The sequence below is a fragment of the Hyaena hyaena genome, unplaced genomic scaffold, assembly GCF_003009895.1.
Source record: "Hyaena hyaena isolate Hyena2069 unplaced genomic scaffold, ASM300989v1 scaffold_29, whole genome shotgun sequence".
NCBI classification, from domain to species: Eukaryota; Metazoa; Chordata; class Mammalia; order Carnivora; family Hyaenidae; genus Hyaena; species Hyaena hyaena.
The window spans coordinates 4969028-4984875 of NW_024080661.1; the positions used below are offsets into that span (position 1 = coordinate 4969028).

The 15848-nt window shown below is 46.6% G+C and overlaps 1 protein-coding gene across 2 annotated transcripts; it reads left to right on the forward strand.

Annotated features, from left to right (window-relative positions):
- Positions 1 to 7054: 7054 nt before the first annotated feature.
- Positions 7055 to 15068, forward strand: NME1 (NME/NM23 nucleoside diphosphate kinase 1). 2 transcript variants are annotated; one of them, XM_039227826.1, is made up of 5 exons: positions 7055 to 7163; positions 9793 to 9922; positions 12598 to 12699; positions 13721 to 13833; positions 14431 to 15068. In XM_039227826.1, exons 2-5 carry the CDS (start codon positions 9797 to 9799, stop codon positions 14546 to 14548), a joined length of 459 nt encoding a protein of 152 aa, XP_039083757.1. In that variant the 5' UTR covers positions 7055 to 7163; positions 9793 to 9796; the 3' UTR covers positions 14549 to 15068. The 2 variants fall into 2 exon arrangements, with proteins under 2 accessions (XP_039083757.1, XP_039083756.1); XM_039227825.1 differs by lacking the exon at positions 7055 to 7163 and adding an exon at positions 7302 to 7441.
- The last annotated feature ends 780 nt before the right edge of the window (positions 15069 to 15848 follow it).

The following is a 15848-nucleotide window of genomic DNA, read 5'->3' on the forward strand; positions in this document are numbered from 1 at the left end:
AGATTCTTCATCGTTCTGGAACAGAACTTTCTCCATGTACCCATGTAATCTTGAGTAAATTGAGTCATCTCTTTTGGTCTGTGTATTTCTCTGTAAAGTGAGTGAATTAGATAGCTATGATGGTTTTTCAGAGAGAGAGAGAGAGAGAAAGCGTGTGCAAGTGGGAGGGGGGCAGAGAGAGAGGGTGAGAGAGAAAATCCCAAGCAAGCTCTGCACTGTCTGTGCAGAGCCCAGTGCAGGGCTTGAACTCACAAACCACGGATCGTGACCTGAGCTGAAACCGAGTCCAATGCTCAACTAACTGAGCCACCCTGGCACTCCTGAATTCTAGAATTTTAAGGCGCTTCTCGTGTCACTGTTCTGCCCTCAAAGAGTCTGTGAATTTCCATCAACTACAGTCCCAACTTCTTTTTTTTTTTTTTTTTACAGTTTATTTATTTTTGAGAGAGACAGAGTGTGAGCGGGGGAGGGGCAGAGAGAGAGGGAGACAGAATCTGACAGGCTCCAGGCTCTGAGCTGTCAGCACAGAGCCCAACAGGGAGACTCAAACTCCAGAATCGTGGCCTGAGCTGAAGTCAGAGGCTTAACCCACTGAGCCACCCAGGTGCCCCCTAACTTCTTAGGCTGGTAATTCAAGGATTATCAATTAATTTGGGGGTCTTATCCTCCACTATTCTACAGCACTCTAGCAGGAATGTCTAATCAGGATTTTATTGTTGCTTTTTTTTTTTTTTTTTACATTCTCTACTTTTTCCTGCTTGCATCCTTTGATCTTGGCTATTTCCCTCACCTGTCAGTACCTACAAACTAACCTATTTACCATTTTTTCTCTGTATCCCAGTCATGCCTCTACAAAACCTTCCCCTTCTCTATTAGGGGAACCCAGGGATCACTCTTTTCTTTCTCCACAATAGTTCATATCATTAGTGTAGTTCACTAAACACTACTTCTGTTATTATTTGGGGGGGGGGGGTGTGTGAATATATTCAATTTGCAAGTGTATTGTTGTTGTTGCTGTTTAAGCAAGGGTTGGGTGGCAGGCCAGAGATCTGATATCTGAGGTAGTGAATTCCCATTCTTGGAAGTTTCAGGCAGAAACTGGAACCCTTTGCCAGGGTTCTGGAGAATTCTATCCATATGTCCCTTCAGATTACTGTTAGTTTAGGGGCGCCTGGATGGCTCATCAGAAAAGCATGTGACTCTTGATCTCTGGGTCATGAGTTTGAGCCCATGCTGGGTGTAGAGATTCTTAAATAAATAAATAAAACTAAAAAAAAAAAAGGGTTACCATTAGCTTTAAATGCTTTCTGTTTTCCGATTTGGTTTGCTGAGGCATTTACCCATGGAAGCCTGAAGGGTTGTGTGTAGGATTGGGAAAGGAAGGTTAGGTTAAGGCATGTAATTAGGATGGCTTCCAGGAAGAGATGAGATCTTCCCTTTTTTTTTTTTTTTCTGCCCATCCTCTTCTCCAGCATCTGCCTGGACACGATCCTCCCCACCTAATAAGGCTTAAATGTCTTTAAGGAACCTGGCTCTAGGACATGGTCTTGTAGAGTTTATGAGTCAACAGCATTTGAATCATCAAACTCTCAGCCTTCACCCTAGATTTACTGAATCAGAGTTTGCATTTTAACAATTCCACCTAAGATTTGTTTGTACATAGAGGCTTTAGAAGCATTACTACTAGACCCCAACCACTTAAAGAAGGACCTTTGTAGATAACTCTACTGAACTCCTATTTAATGCATCCCTCAAAAAAGAAGAAGAAGAAGAAGAAGAAGAAGAAGAAGAAGAAGAAGGAGAAGAAGAAGAAAATTAGTTGGCACCTACCTGGCTCAGTCCATAGAGCCTGTGATTCTTGATCTTGGGGTTGTAAATTCCAGCCCCACATTGGGTGTATGAATTACCTGAAAAGAAAATCTTAGGGGTGCCTGTCTGGCTTAGTCAGTAGAGGGTGCAACTCTTGATCTCAGGGTTGTGGGTACGAGCCCCACATTGGGCATAGAGATTACTTAAAGATAAAAGCTTTAAAAACAGAAACAAAAACAAAAACAAAATACCCCCCCCCAAAAAAAAAAAAAAAAAACTAAAGTAAGCCTAGGTGGTTCAGTTGGTTAAGAGTTCAGTTCTTGGTTTTGGCTCAGGTCATGATCTCACAGTTTGTGAGTTTGAATCTCATGACAGGCTCCAAGCTGACAATGCAAAGCCTGCTTGGGATTCTCTCTCTTTCTCTCTCTCTGCACACAAATAAACTAAAAAAAAAAAAAAAAAAAAAAAAAAGCAATAAGCTAAAAAAAGCAAATAAACTAAGAATAAGTATTAAAAAAAAACTAAAATAAAATATTGGGGTGCCTGGGTGGCTCAAGTGTCCTACTCTTGATTTTGGCTCAGGTCATGATCCCAGGGTTGTGGGCACTGACAGTGGAGCCTGCTTAAGATTCTCTCTCTCTCCCTCTCCCCTGCTCATGCACTCTCATTGTCTCTAAAATAAAATTTAATTTAAAAAAAAAATCTAAAAAAAAAAGAAAATTAGGAACCAACATCCATTCCCCACCCCCCCATGTCCCACATCCTACCCATCAGTAAGACCTATGGGCTTAATCTTGAATATATATCCTATACTAACCATTTGTCTCTCTCTCCTTTGTCATCATCATCATCATCTCCTACTTGGATTAACAGTGTAGTCTCAATCAGATTTTCTGATTCCATTTAAAAAATTTGGCGGTGGAGGGGGGCACCTGGGTGTTTCAGTTGGTTGAGCGTCTTACTTTTGATTTGGGCTCAGGCCATGATCTTACAAGTCATGGGATCAACCCCTACTTCAGACTCTGAGCTGAGCATAGAGCCTGCTTAAGGTTCTCTCTCTCTCTCTCTCTCTCTCTCTCTCTCCCTCTCTCTGCCCTTCTCCCTAGCTCAAACTCTCTTTCTCTTAAAAAACATCAACATGTTAAAAATATTTTTTAAGTTCCGTTAAAAAAAATTTTAATGTTTTATTTATTTTTGAGAGAGAGATAGAGACAGCGTGAGCAGGGGAGGGTTAGAGAGAGAGGGAGACACAGAATCCGAAGACAGGCTCCAGGCTTTGAGCTAGCTGTCAGCACAGAGCCTGACGCGGGGCTCGAACCCACGAACTGTGAGATCATGACCTGAGCCAAAGTCAGACGCTTAACCAACTGAGCCACCCAGGCATCCCTAAGTTCCGTTTTTTTTTAAAAAGAAAGTTTATTTATTTTTGAGCGGGGGGGAGGGCAGAGAGAGAGGGGGACAGAGAATCTGAAGTGGGCTCTGTGCTGACAACAGAGAGCCTGATGTGGGGCTTGAACTCCCAAGCCTCAAGATCATGACCTGGACTGTAGTCAGATGCTTTCACCAACTGAGCCACTCAGGGACACTTTCTTTCCTCCTTCCCTCCCTCTCTCCCTCCTTCTCTTTCTCCCTTCCTTTCTTTCTCTCTTCCTCACTTTCTCTCTCTCTTTCTTTCTTTCTTTCTTATAATTAGGTAAGCTCTAGGCCCAACATGGGGCTCAAAACCATGATCCGAAGCTCAAGAGTCACATCCTCTACCTACTTTCAGAGGTACCCCTAAGCTTTTATTTTATTTTATTTTATTTTATTTTATTTTATTTTTTAAGTTTATTTATTTGGGGGGCAGAAGGGCAGAGAGGGAGGGAGAGACAGAGAGAACGAGAGAGAGACTGATGCAGGGCTGGAACTTACCAACCTATGAGATCATGATCTGAGCAGAAACCAAGAATCAGATGCTCAAACAACTGAGCCATCCAGGCACCCCTAAGCTTTCAGTTTTTTATTTTTATTCAAAAATTTTAATGTTTATTTATTTGTTTTGAGAGAGAGAGAGAGAGAGGACACAAGTGTGGTAGAGGCAGAGAGAGGGAGAGAGAACTCCAAACAGGCCCTGCACTGTTAGTGCAGAGCCCAACACGGGGCTCAAACTTGAACTGTGAGTTCATGACTTGAGGCAAGATCAAGAGTCAGACCTTTATTGGACTAAACCACCCAGGCACCCCTCTAAGCCTTTATTTTTAAGTAATCTCTACATCCAACGTGAGGCTCAAACTCACAACCCTGAGATCGAGTTGCATGCTCTTCCAACTGAGCCATCCAAGGGCCCTTTTCTTTTTTAGTTTATTTACTTTTCTTAAGAATCTCTATACCCAACGTGTGGCTTGAACTCACCACCCTGAGATCAAGAGTTGCACACTCTTCTAACTAAGTCAGCCAAGTGCCCCTTTAAACCGTTTTTTTAATTTTTTTTTTTGAAATGACTATAGATTTATGGGAAATTGTAAGGTGCCTGGCTGGCTCAGTCAGTGGAGCATGGGACTGTTGATCTTAAGGTTGTGAGTTCAAGCCCCACATTGGGTATAGAGCTCACTTTAAAAAAATAAATAAAATTTAAAAAGATTAAAAAAGAAAAGATTTATGGGAAGCTGCATAAACAAAGCAACCATAAACAAAAAACAAAAAACCAAACGAAACCAAAACAAAAAAACATACAAGGAAGTCCCATGTATCTTTCACCCAGTGTTCTCTAATGTTAACATCTTGTGTAACTATAGAACAATAACAAAACCAGGAAATCAACATCGCTATAATTCACAGAGTTTAGTCAGATCTCATCAGTTTCACATGCCTTCATTAGAGTGTGTGTATAGTTCTATGCAACTTTATTACATGTGTAGATTCATGTAACTGTCACCACAATCAAGAATCAAGATACAGGGGCACCTGGGTGTCTCAGTCGGTTAAGCAAGTGTCTGACTTCAGCTCAGTTCATGATCTCACGGTTCGTGGGTTCAAGCCCTGCATCAGGCTCTGTGCTGACTGCCAGCTCAGAGCCTGGAGACTGCTTCAAATTCTGTATCTCCCTCTCTTTCTAACCCTCCCCTGCTCATGCTGTATCTCTCTCTCTCTCTCAGAAATAAAAACATTAAAAAAAATTGTTTTTTAAAAGAATCAAGGGGCGCCTGGGTGGCTCAGTCGGTTGAGCGTCCGACTTCAGCTCAGGTCATGATCTCACGGTTCGTGGGTTTGAGCCCCGCGTCGGGCTCTGTGCTGACAGCTAGCTCGGAGCCTGGAGTCTGTCTTCGAATTCTGTGTCTCCCTCTCTCTCTGGCCCTCCCCTGCTCACACACATACACAAACACTCTCTCTCAAAAATAAATAAAAAACATTAAAAATTAAAAAATAAAATAAAATAAAATAAAAGAATCAAGATACAGAACTAGTGCATCACTCTAAGATTGCCTTGTACCACCCCTTTAGGAATACACTCATGCCCTCTCTCCCACTCTGACTCCTAGACACCCCTAATGAATTCTCTATCTTTAGAATTTTGTGAATTCAAGAACCTTATATATACACAATAATATAGTATATGACCTTTTGTGATTGGCTGTTTTTCACTTAGCATAATCTCTCATGAGATTTATCCAAATTGGTGTGTCAATAGTCCCCCCCCCCCATTTTTTTTAATTGAGTAGTGTTCCATGGTATGGATGGACTATAATTTGTTCAAGATTTCACTTGATGGACATTTGGGTTGTTTCCAGTTCTTGGCTATTACAAACAAAGCTGCTAGGAACATTTGAATACAGGATTTTGTGTAAACAGAACATAAATCTTTAATTTCTCTGGGATAAACACCCAAGCGTGCAATTATTGGGTCATACGTTAAGTGCCTAGGTAGTTTTATAAGAAACGGCCAAACTTTTCTAGACTGGCCATACCATTCTTTTTACATTCCCATCAGTAATATATGAGTAAGTCCAGGTCCTCCACCTCCTTGACAGTATTGGCACTTTTTTTTTTTTTCTATTTTAAAGTAAACTCTATTCCCTCTCGGGGCTCAAACTCACAGCCTCACCACAGCGATATAAAAAAGTCTCATGCTCTACCCACTGAGCCAATGGGCACTCTTACTATATTTTTATTTTTTAGCCATAGGTGTGTAGTGATATCTCATTGTGTGTTTTTTAAAAATGTTTTTTATTTATTTCAGAGAGAGAGAGAGAGACAGCATGAGCAGGGGAGGGTCAGAGAGAAAGAGGGAGACACAGAATCTGAAGCAGGCTCCAGGCTCTGAGTTGTCAGCACGGAGCCCGACTCGGGGCTCGAACCCACGAACCGCGAGATCAGGACCGGAGCCGAAGTCAGACACTTTAATCGATTGAGCCACCCAGACGCCCCTCATTGTGGTTTTAATTTAAAGTTTATTTATTCATTCTCAGACAGAGAGAGAGAATACCAAGCAGGCTTTTCACTATCAATGAGAGGCTTATGTGGAGCTGGAACTCACCTGCCTAAGATCAAGACTTGAGTCTGCGTCTAAATCAAGAGTTAGAAGCTCAACGGACTGAGCCACCCAGGCGCCCCTCCAATGGCATTTTCCATCACTATCTGCACACTGTGATACTCTGCTGTCAGATAATCACCAGACTTGTAACCTCATTTCATGCAGCTCTATTCCACTGTCGCTTCCTCAGAGACAATTTTCCCAACCAGCCTTTTAGGGTAGTCCTCTCCTTCCATCTTTCTCCCTTGCCCTACTTTTTCTTTACAGCGCTAATATAATGCAAAGTATTACACATCAATTTGCTCATTTGTTTATTCCTTGTTCCCCACTCCCTACCCTACCAGAAGCTCCAAAAGAGTTTACTGCTATGCCCCCAGGCTGTGGAATAGTGTCTGGCACATAGTAGGTACTCAATAATGCAGTGCTTGATGGACTGGAAAGAATGAGTAAAGTGAGAAAGACGCGGCTCCTTCTAGGTCAAGCGCCCGTTCAGACTTCAGGCAAAGTGGGAGCGCCACCTCTCGGGAAGCCAATTTACTCCTGAACGAAGGAAATGAGTCATAGAATCTTGAAAAAGAAGGAAAAAAAAAAAAAAAAAAGGCAGCGTGCCGGAAGAGCAAGAAAACGCAGTGTCGGAAGTTAAACGTCGGAACGTTGCTCCTTAGAATGACACCCGACTCCCAAGCGGAAGCGTGGGCGAGCGGTGTTCTGCCAAACGGACTCCCCGGAAGCCGATCCCGGAAGAAGCGTTCCGCGCCTGCCCGCGCCAAGAACCACGTGGGGCCGGGGCGTGTTTCGGGTGCTGGCTGTCCCAGACGGAGTTGCAGCTCGAGCATCTGGAGGGGTAAGATGGGTTTGGGGGCCTGAGAGGAAGGGGAGAGCAGCGTGGTCGGAGGACGGGAGGCCAAGGGGTCGGATGAGTTCCGCTCCGAGAGGTGGCTAGAGGGATGGGAGGGAAGGGCGGGGCAGCGCCGGGGGACCCGTGCAGACCTGTCAGCTCAGGTCCCACGCCACGTGGACTCGCCTTTGTCCGAGGCTGCCTTTCCCATCGGGCCGCGACGACCGGGGTTGTGCCTTATTTGTCTCTGTCGCTTGCAGTGCTGGGCACGGAGTTGGGGCTTAGTAGGTTCTTTCTTAATGAATGAATGATAGGGGTGTGTGTGTCTGGGTTGGTATGGAAGACATTTATACGTATACACGGTATGGGTATAGGGACACTTTGTGGCTCTTTAGCCCCGTTTTCTCCTGGGGAATCTCGGCCTGTCTCGAGCTTCCATTGGGAGTTCTCCGCCAGCCCTTGGGCTTTGTCTCTTTTTCTCGGAGGTGCAAGGTGATTACCACTTAAGACGTTTTCTTTGCTCTTTTTGAGTGCTAGGCCAGGAGGCTAGGTGCCAGGGACAGACACAGGAGTAAACCGGCCTTGTATACAGGCCGCAGACCAGTGGGGAGACAGACCCACAGACAGAAAATTCAAATATATTAAGGGGCTGTAATCAGGTTAAAGGACTGGAAGAGAGAGCCAGGAGGTGGTTTGGCGATCCACGTTAGGGTTTGCCATTCAAGGTCAGGGGCCTCCTCCATTCTCATCCTGTGGAGGCAGAGCAGGTCCTGAGCGCAGACTTCTCTGCAAAAGGCAAGGTCTGGGCTAGACATTCTCTAGGCTTCTTTCCTGCATGAAGTCCCGGCTCACATAGTACTAATGGCTCTGGTTCTCCCAGGATCCCTCTTTTATTGGTTTGTCAGAATCTTCAGGACGTCTTATGATGTAACATAAATTGCATCGGGTTGGGAAGTTGGGAATTTGGCCCTCATTCCGGTGCTCTAGATTTGTTTTCTCATTCTTGAAATGAAGGGGATTCTAACAAAATAATCTCTAAAACCCCTTTCAGTTCCAAAACCATGACTGTGGTAGTAGATCAGACTGTTTCATTCTGCTTTTTACCTGACGCCGCTTGATCACTGTGGCTCCTTTCTCAGGATTATTCACAAAATGTCTTCTTCTTCTTTTTTTTTTTTTAACCTCGCCTACCTTAGTTTTGCCACAGTGTTGGGTACAAAGTAGATGCTTAATGGAAGCTTGTTAAGTCAAATGCGATAGAAATCACAGTCCCCGCTTCTCACCCTTCCCCGTCCTGGGATATCAGTTCAGAGATAAGGGGACTGAGGAGGAATTAGATTTTTGTTTTTGCTTTTTTTCCCTCTCTCTTAGGGAAGATTCTTTTTTTCCTTTAGGTACTTTATTATTTTTTTAGCAAATTGTCTTTCTATTTTTATGTTTCTTTTCTTTTTTCTTTTTTTGTAAACATGTATTTATTTTTGAAAGACCGAGAGAGACAGAGTACTAGTGGGGGAAGGGTAGAGAGAGAGAGAGAGAGGGAGACACAGAATCCGAAGCAGACTTCAGGCTCTGAGCTGTCAGCCCAGAGACCGATACGGGGCTCAAACCCACGAACTATGAGATTATGACATGAGCTGAAGTCGAACGCTTAACTGACTGAGCAACCCAGGAGCCCTAGTTTATTTTATTTTTGAGAGAGACAGAGTACAAGTGAGGAGGGGCAGAGAGAGAAGAGAGACAGAATCCGAAGCAGGCTCCAGGCTCTGAAGCTGTCAGCACAGAGCCTGACGTGAGGCTTGAACTCTCGAACTGTGAGGTCATCATCACCTGAACCAAAGTCAACTAACTGAGTCACCCAGGCACCTCTCTCTCTCTCTTTTTTTTAATTAATGTTTATTTATTATTATTATTTTTAATGTTTTATTTATTTCTAGGAGACAGAGAGAGAGACAGCATGAGCAGGGGAGGGTCAGAGAGAGAGGGAGTCACAGACTGAAACAGGCTCCAGGCTCCGAGCTGGCAGTCAGCACAGAGCCCAACGCGGGGCTCGAACCCACGAACCGCGAGATCATGACCTAAGCGAAAGTCGGACGCTTAACCGACTAAGCCACCCAGGCGCCCCTCTCTCTCTCTTTTTTTTAAGTTTATTTATTTTGAGAGAGACAGAGTGCAAGTGGGAGGAGGAGCAGAGAGAGAGGGAGAATCCCAAGCAGGCTCCACGTGGTCATCAGAGAGCCCGATGTGGGGCTCGAACTCATGAAACTGAAATCAAGAGTCAGACACTTAACTGACTGAGCACCCAGGAGCTCCCTTTAGGAACAGTTTTTATACATGTGCTCTTCTAGAGTGTTTTCAGAGCAGCACTTATGAACACATTCATACTCTGCAGTAGCACAATCCTTACTGGTGTGTACAACTTCCGTTGTTAGGAATGGTGTTTATACATAATATCTCTAAAATGTGTCTTAAAAGTAGCCCTGTGTGGTAAACACTAGGAGCTGGGTTTTTACCAGAGAGACTTTTGGAGTGGGAGTGACGGATATAAACCAGCTTTATGGGGTAATCCGCTCGAGAAGGATAATGATGCAGGCAGGATATTCAGCGCTGTTTCATCTTCGCGGCTGTCCGTCCTCAGGACCATGGCCAACAGCGAACGCACCTTCATTGCCATCAAGCCTGATGGGGTCCAGCGCAGCCTCGTGGGAGAGATCATCAAGCGTTTTGAGCAAAAGGGGTTCCGCCTCGTTGCTATGAAATTAATTCAGGTAAGTGGTCTTTTTTTCTCCATAGTTCTGTTCTGTTGGAGTCCAGGGGAACGTTGCACGTGAGCCTCTCGGTTTCTCCTCTCCCCTCCTTTTTAGTCTTCCCCATGATGGGACGACAGGGTGAACACAGATGTCCTGAAACCTGGAAACAACTCGGTGGCTAGCGTTGTGGCCGGCCTGCAACAAACCAGTTACCATGGCTTTTGGAGATCCACTCTCTCCCTTTTCCCTTAAGCAATGCAGGGTTCCGTTTGTCACCCAGCACTGTGATCTCTGACTCAAAGCCCCTGGGCGCATTTGAGCTCCTGGTTGGAGCTTCCTGAACAGATTATTTCAGAGACCTTCTCCCCTCCCCCACCTCCCTGTCTGAGGCAGGTGGTTTATCAGCAAGGAAATCTTTCTGTCCTTATTTAGTGTGTAGCATATATTAGGCACCATAGGGGAATGTTGGGGGGAAAGCTGAGGTTTTGCCCTTGGGGAAGCCCACTCGAAAACTGTAGAGACCACACACACTTGCAAGACGCCTGCCGAACAGTATTTTTAAAAAATGAAAAGGATTAATTGGCCAAGAACCCTTGTTTAGACAGGATTCAAATCTCAAAGCACATAAATTAGGGGACAGTCTTTTTTTCTATCACTAGGGTCATCTTTGGATTCTGCTGGGGCATTTTACATTTAGGTTGGTTTGCAACTTAGTTCCTGCGTGATGTTTTGGGAAAACTGCTTTAGTATTGTGTGTGTGTGTGAGGGGGGGTGTTAGACGGGTGTTAATGCAGAGGGAGGCATGTGATGGAATGGCCTGCGCCGGGTATTGGGTCAGCACTGCTTTCTAGACAGTCTGTGTCTTAAATTAGGTTTTGAAGGTAAAGCGAAATGAACGGTGTTGTGGATCAGGCACTGACCTTGGGCTGGACACGCGTGCTTCCTTTAGCCCTCAGGACCGCCCAGAGGCCTACTTATCTCTGTAGTTGGAACCTGGGGCCTGGAGAGGTTAAGTAATGAATCGGAAGACAAGAAGCCAGTGATGCTCCGGGGAGGATTTTAACCCGCATCTCTCTGACTCCTAAGTGTGTGCATTTTTTTCTGTGACACCAAGTTCCTATCAAGGGCGTGGGCTTGGTGAAGACTGGGGGGAGGGTTGGCTGCCTTGAGTCAGGGTTTTTTACCTGTGATGGGGAGGAGGGAAAACTTGATGTCCCCCTCCTCCAGAAAAAATGCTGTCATCTGTTGTGCAGATTAAAGATAATCAGCACCGATTGCTAGAATTAAGAGAGTCATCCGGTAAGGGAAGGTCAAGTCCCTGTGTGTCAGGAGGCCGCCACTACCAGTCTTGGATTTGGTCTGGGGGGTGGGGGGTGGGAGAGGGTGATCTGCTAACGTGAATGATCACGTGCTGTGTGATCCTACATTGGCAAGTCAGCAGCAGCCAGGGCTGAACGGGAGGATGTTCTGGATGTGCTTTTTTGGCAGCAGATCCCCATGCCTGCGAGTATAGCCCCGTGTGCCCTCCACAGCGCGGCACCGCAGAACTGGGGGCACCAAGGGTCCTTCTGGACCCTGAACACGCGTGTGTGCGGTGGCGAAGAGGGAACACAGCCGAGCCAGTCGGGAGTGCTAAGCGGGTGGTTTGGTCTCCAGCTAACTTGATTTGGTCCCACATACCGGCCTTGCAGTGTGACAGTTTCTAGTTCCTTCTTCAGAGAAGTTACTTATTGCTAGATGTCATGTTCTTTTTTAAAAGTTTTATTTATTTATTTTGAGAGAGACAGAGACAGTACAGGCAGGGGAGGGGCAGAGAGAGAGGGAGAGAAAGAGAAAGAATCCCAAGCAGTCTCCATGCTGCCAGTGCAGAGCCCAACACAGGGCTCAGACCCATGAAACCACAAGATCGTGACCTGAGCCAATACCAGCAGTCAGACGCTCCCCTATCTGAGCCACCCAGGTGCCCCACATGTCATGTTCTTTTGAGTGGTTTGTGTGGAAATTGCATAGTTACCACACCCGGCCTTCATCTTCTGAATGAATGTGAAGTATCCCTGAGAACTGGCCTGATTCACTTTGCTTCCCATCGAATGCCAAGACCCCTCTCCCCAACCCCACTTCCTTTTCATGTGTTAGTTGAGGCTTGCTCTCAATGAATGGAAATTCATTGTATTGTTAGTTTTCCTGTCTGGAGTGGGATGGCTGGATTTAATTCTAATATTCTGTGGTTCTTTTTCGATCAATCAAGGCCAGTCGAGGGGAAATTGGTACAAAGCTGACACACTTTTAGTCTCTGGCACTGCTCCCCTCTGAGAGTGTTGGGAATGGATTGGGTTGTAACTGAATCAGTGAGCTAAGAGCTCACATATCATTTATTTTTTAATTTTCTTTAATCTTTATTTTTGAGAGAGAGAGAGAGGCAGAGTGAGAGTGGGGAAGGGACAGAGAGAGAGAGGGAGACACAGAATCTGAAGCAGGCTCCAGGCTCTGAGCTGTCAGCACAGAGGCTGACGTGGGGCTTGAACTTACAAAGCGTGAGATCATGACCTGAGCCGGAGTCCTCCGTTTAACCGACTGAGCCTCCTGGGCACCCCTAAGGCTCACATTTCAAACAGCAGTGAATGGGCAATAACTAGATGGCTGATTCTTAGATAGTCTGCGGGCCAATTCTCATTCTCTGTCCCGTGACATAGGCTTCTGAAGACCTTCTCAAGGAACACTACATTGACCTGAAGGACCGTCCGTTCTTTGCCGGCCTGGTGAAGTACATGCAGTCGGGGCCTGTGGTTGCCATGGTGAGTACGCAGGTGTGAGGGTATTGATGTGAATAACTCAGTTGGGGGCCAAGAGGGTGTGTTGCGATTCCTGCCTCTGATGCCAAGTCCTCACTTAATACCGAGGGAGTGGGTGCCGGGACGGCTGGGAGGCTTGGACCGTTAGGGTGTGAGTTTGCTTTCCGACCCACCAAAGACAAAATACATTTGTTTGCTGAACTGAAGACTCAGAGCGACTCAGAGCTGAGAGTGATCAGGAGCATCTGCCTGATTCTACGCTTCTGGAGGGCAGGCACCTTGTCTCTTGCTTATTGCAGTAATTCTCACTGTGCCACACTTTCTTCTAGACACTGGGGGTCCAGTCATGAATGAGACAGCATAGGTACTTACTTTCATAGCTTTCCTTGCCTACACATCTTGAAGGGGAAGATGGGCAGGTAATGAAGAAATACATACATATATTAGCTAGTGCTCAGTGATTTGCACAGAAATGAAATAGGGTGCTGTGACAAGTGACCACTTTAGATTGGGTAGTCAAGGGATGTGCTTTTCAGGCTGAGATCTGAGAAGAAGGAGCCAGACCCACACAAAATCACACTGAACTGCGTTCTTAGCCAGAACGCAGCCTGTGCAGAGGGCCTGGGCTTTTGAAGCACAGAAAGAGAGTTGGAGCAGCTGAGGCCTGGTGGGTAAGAGAGAAGGTCAGATGACATGAGCTCAGAGATGAGCTCAGAGGGCAGGGGCCAGGTCAGGTGGGGCTGTGCTGGCCTCGTACTTCACGGGCTCTGGGGCGCGTGCCGTGGGAGGTGTTACGCTGGGCATTTTTAAAGACTGCTCTTCTCAGAATGGGTGGTGGAAAGGCAGGAGTGGAGGCAGGGACACCCGCCTCTTATGTTGGGAGTAAGTAGATGCTCTGTGAACATCTCTTCAGTGTTAAGGGGGCTTTTGTTTTGTTTTGCTTTGTTTTTTTGAATGAATAATTTTCAGATTTTCTGCCGAGAGTGGTTTTCTTCCTTGACCATGTGTTCTTTTCTCCTCGGAGGTCTGGGAGGGGCTGAATGTGGTGAAGACGGGCCGGGTGATGCTCGGGGAGACCAACCCTGCGGACTCCAAGCCCGGCACCATCCGTGGAGACTTCTGCATCCAAGTTGGCAGGTGCGAGTCGCTGCTTTTTGCCTCCTTCCAAAATCTGAGTTAGGTGACATGAGAATTCGGGTTCCTCGTGTGCCCAGCTGGCTCAGTAGGTGGAACATGTGACTCTCGACCTTGGGGTTGTAAATTGGAGCCCCATGTTGGGTGTAGAGATTACTTTTTTTAAAAATCTCTTAAAAAAAGCGGGGGTGGGCACCTGGGTGGCTCAGTCGGTTACGTGTCCAACCCTTGATCTCACAGCTGGGGAGTTCAGGCTCCGTGTCGGATATTGCCCTGGGCATGAAGCCTACTTAGAAATGAAAAATATAGAAAAGAATTCGGGTTCCTGAGTCTGGGATGGACATGATGCCATATGCAGTTGAATTTAAGATCGGTTCATTGTGTTTCTCCCTCTGAATTTGGTGTCTGGCTTAGCGAGCGCTCTGCCGCAGGCCATTGACATCGCTATGGTTGTGCCTCTCTCGAGACGGTGGGGCCTGGTTCAGCACACTCCGTGGCCCACACTCTGTTGCCCGGAGCTAGCTTACATGGAGCTTTGGCTCTTTCTGCTGCGGTGGCAGTAATGTGGCCCTCTCGTCCCCCTCTTCCCCCCACCCCCAGGAACATTATCCACGGCAGCGACTCCGTGGAAAGTGCAGAGAAGGAAATCGGCTTGTGGTTTCGGCCTGAGGAGCTGGTGGATTACAAGAGCTGCGCTCAGAACTGGATCTACGAGTGACGAGGGAGCAGACCCCGGTGCCCTGCCCGCCCCATCCCCTCCCCCCCCCCCCCCCCCCCCCCCCCCCCCCCCCCCCCCCCCCCCCCCCCCCCCCCCCGCCCGGGAGCAGGGGGCCAGGCTCCAGCAAAGCCGGTTCTTTTTGAGACCTTCCTTATACTCCGGAGGGGAACTCCTGGAGCTGGGAGTGCTCCCTGTACAGTATTCTGTGCTACCATCGGATTAAAATGTTTCACCCCAACACAGGATCACGGAGCTGGTTACTTGGCATCGCCCTATTGCTTTGTATTCTTTTTCCTTTCCTTGTACTCTGGATAACTGAGCCAACAGGGTAAATACTGTAGAAATTGTGTTTTTTGACCTGAGGGATCTCTCTCACACACACACGCACACTCACCCCCCCCACCCCTGCCTGCCCCTCTCTTCATCCATTTTTGGCACTGAGCCAGTCAGCAGCCACCCAGGAAGGGTCTGCTGGAATCTGCAGAGGATTCATTGGAAATAAAACCCTTTCTGCTCTTGAGAAGCTCTCAGGGACTCTGTGGACAGGGGAGTGTGAGAAGTTGTAACTGCTGCGTAACAGGAAAGCTGTGTGGACAGTGGGCCTGGGCCCCTGGGATGACCTTAAAAGAAGCCAGTGGTGGGTGTCTGGGGGGCTCAGTCAGTTAGGCGCCCGACTCTTGGTCTCGGCTCAGGTCATGATTTTATGGTTTATTAGTTCAAGCCCTGCATGGGGCTCTGTGCTGATACTGTGGAGCCTGCTTGGGATTCTGTCTCTCCTCTCGGCCCCTCACCCACGAGTGTGCACACGCACGAGCTCACTCTTAACGGTAAAATCTTGTAAGTGGCTTTGATTTGTTAGGGTACTGATTGCTTTAACGGGCAAGCTGGAAATTTTACTTACCTTTTTCCTTTAATATTTAAAGTTTTTTTTTTTTTCTTCGAGAGAGACAGGATCCCAAACTGGCTCTTGGACTGTCAGCACAGAGCCCGAATGGGGGCTCGAACTCACAAACTGTGAGATCACAATCAGAGCTGAGACCAAGAGCCAACACTTCACCGACTGAGCCACCCAGGCACCCTGAGATTTACTTACCTTTTATTTAAAAGTCTAAACTAGAAACCAAATGTACAGCACTTTGACTCTCGTCCCCAATACTGTATGTTTGTTTGAAATTTGCTAGGAGGGTAGAGCGTATGTGTGCTCCCCACACAAAAATAAAAACGGCAACCATGTGAAGTGATCGATCTTTTCGTTAGCGTCATTGTGGTGATCATTTCACAGTACATGTAAATCGAAAAG